The sequence below is a fragment of the Centruroides vittatus genome, unplaced genomic scaffold (assembly GCF_030686945.1).
Source record: "Centruroides vittatus isolate TY-2023 unplaced genomic scaffold, ASM3068694v2 scaffold_2906, whole genome shotgun sequence".
Lineage (NCBI taxonomy): Eukaryota > Metazoa > Arthropoda > Arachnida > Scorpiones > Buthidae > Centruroides > Centruroides vittatus.
In genome coordinates this window covers 454,303-457,189 of record NW_027122695.1, presented here as the reverse complement: position 1 = coordinate 457,189, position 2,887 = coordinate 454,303, and the positions used below count along the sequence as shown (strand labels likewise).

The 2,887-nt window shown below is 42.2% G+C and overlaps 1 protein-coding gene across 1 annotated transcript; it reads left to right on the top strand.

The window, feature by feature from the left end:
* Window positions 1–1,268, top strand: LOC136987931 (uncharacterized). The gene has a single exon (XM_067285699.1). It carries the CDS (start codon window positions 1–3, stop codon window positions 1,195–1,197), a length of 1,197 nt encoding a protein of 398 aa, XP_067141800.1. The 3' UTR covers window positions 1,198–1,268.
* Window positions 1,269–2,887: the final 1,619 nt, after the last annotated feature.

The window sequence follows — 2,887 nt, the reverse complement described above, 5'->3', positions numbered from 1 at the left end:
ATGGATCATAAAATCACAAAACAAGTGACCAAAGACCAGACCTCCAGCCACCCTGCTTACTTAATAGTGCATGCGACTGGAGAAAAACCTCTATCTAAAGCATCTCCATTCTTGATTCAAAAATTGTTTGAATCAACTATTGGACAATTGAAAAAAATACAAAAATTAAGATCGGGAGATTTACTGGTGGAAACAGCTTCCCCACAACAATCGGCAAAACTTTTGCAAACAAAGACTCTGGGAGAAATGGAAGTCACTGTCACACCACACGGAAGCCTAAACTCATCACGTGGTGTGATATCTGAAATTGATCTGATGTCTGAAGATGAATCAGACATTCAGATCGGTCTTTCAGATCAAGGTGTCGTTGCTGTTCGGCGCATTTCCATTCGTAGAGATGGCAAGTTGATACCAACCAAACACTTGATACTTACTTTCAACAAGCCAACATTGCCATCCTTCATTACAGCAGGATACCTACGTTGCTCAGTTCGTCCATATATCCCAAACCCGCTGCGTTGTTTCAAATGCCAGCGGTTTGGACACTCACAAACATCCTGTCGCGGGAAAAGCGTATGTGCACAGTGTGGGACTGAAGGTCACGAGAGTACCGAATGTAAAACTACCCCATGCTGTGTAAACTGCAAGGATGCGCATCCTGCCTACTCCCGAAAATGCCCTGCATGGCAGAGAGAGAAAGAGATCCAGCGAGTGAAAACAGTTAACAACCTACCATACCCAGAGGCTCGCCGCATGGTCACTTCTAGTGCACCACTGAAGCAGAAGACCTATGCTGCTGTCTTGAAATCCACAAACACTTGTGCGGTTCAAACAGATATCTCTGTCTCTCCAAGTGAATCCTTTACCCGCCATGCGAAATGTTTAATACTGCCATCTACCCAAACACCAGAAAAGGAGAGCAAGAAGACCAAGACACCCCTACCTAAAACAGGGGTAATAACAAGAAATGTGGGTTCAAAAAAGGCCAATAAAAACCCACTTAACAAGCAAAAAGTAAAAGTTGCCCTCTCTAAATCAGCTAAAAAGTCGGAGACTCAGTCTATGAGTGAGTTCTCTGACTTTTCTGATGAAGAGACTAATTCGGAGGTTACAAAACCAAAGTCACCTCCAAAAGAGAGACCCCCTGTTAAATTAAAGAGGGATACCCTCGCAAAGAATGCTACCTCAAACACATAATGGATTATAAAATAATCCAATGGAACTGTCGTGGTTTCCGCAACAACTTCTCTGACGTTAAACACCTGACATACTCTACCTCATCTCTCTGCGTGGCACTCCAGGAAACACATCTAAAACCTGGAGAAAGAATTTCTTTAAAAGGATTCGATCTTTACCGAAAAGATGACGACAGCCACACCCGCGCCAGTGGAGGTGTGGCTGTACTGGTTTCAAACCGCATCCCGTCTTTTCCGGTACAAATAACAACAGAGCTGCAAGCTGTGGCAGTCAGAATATCTATGGGCGTCACTGTCACAGTTTGTTCCATATACTTGCCACCAGATGTCAGAGTCAATGACGATGAATTGGATTCATTGGTTGAACAGCTGCCAACTCCTTTCCTTTTACTTGGTGATTTCAATGGTCACAATCTAATGTGGGGCAGTCACGATATCAACCGTCGAGGCAGAGCCATTGAAAGATTCATAGGCAATCACCAACTATATTTATTTAATACTGGAGAAGTGACATACTTCCACGCCCCAACAAGAACATTCACTGCCATTGATCTATCATTAGCAACCCCGAATCTGTTTTCAGCGTTTACATGGGAGGTTGGATCTAATCCACTCTCTAGTGACCACTTCCCAATATTTTTAAAATATCGAGGCAGAGAAAGCTGTGAAACAGCCCGTCCACCACGCTGGAAACTTGAAACGGCAGATTGGCCTGCATTTTCCTCTTTGGCTAACGTCACTGAGGAAATGGTCAATACTGCTGATATCAATGATGCAGTAGAAGTTGTCACTTCCAGTATTATTCAGGCAGCTGAAAAAACAATGGGGAAAACGTCAACCAGATATCCAAAACATCCGAAACCATGGTGGGATGAGAATTGCGAGGCAGCATTTAAAAAGCAAAAGAAAGCATGGGGGATTTTTAGAAGATACCCCACTGCTAACAATTTGGTTGCTTTTAAGAAAGCAAAGGCTAATGCCAGAAAAATAAGAAGGCAAAGCCAAAGGGATTCTTGGAGGAAGTATGTTTCTAGCATAACATCTTCCACCAGCTCAAAAGCAGTCTGGGATAAAATCCATAAAATCAATGGAAAATATGCTTCTCACTCTCTGTCCATGCTGGAAAGTAATGGCACAATAATCAGTGACATAAAAGGTATTGCTGATTTGTTGGGTGAAACATTTTCGTCTTCATCCAGCAATATTATGTATACAAGGGATTTTCAGGCTTATAAAGTCCAAACTGAAAAACAATATCTAAACTTCCACTCCCCATCTAATGAGGATTATAATGTGCCATTCAGCAGAATAGAACTATGTACAGCAATCTCTCGCTCGGGGAATACTGCTGTAGGTCCGGATAAAATCCACTACAGCATGATAAAAAATCTGTCAAACAATTCCCTTAGTAACCTTCTGAATCTATTTAACAGAATATGGACAGAACATATTTTTCCTGACTCTTGGAGGCTATCAATTATTATTCCCATACCCAAACCAGGTAAAGACCGCAAGAATCCCTCTAATTACAGACCAATTTCTTTGACTAGTTGTCTGTGCAAACTTTTCGAGAGAATGGTAAACAGACGCCTGATGTTCCTCCTAGAGGAAAAGAACTACTTTTCACCACATCAGAGTGGATTTCGTAGGAACAGAAGTACCACAGACAATCTAGTAAACCTTGAAACGTC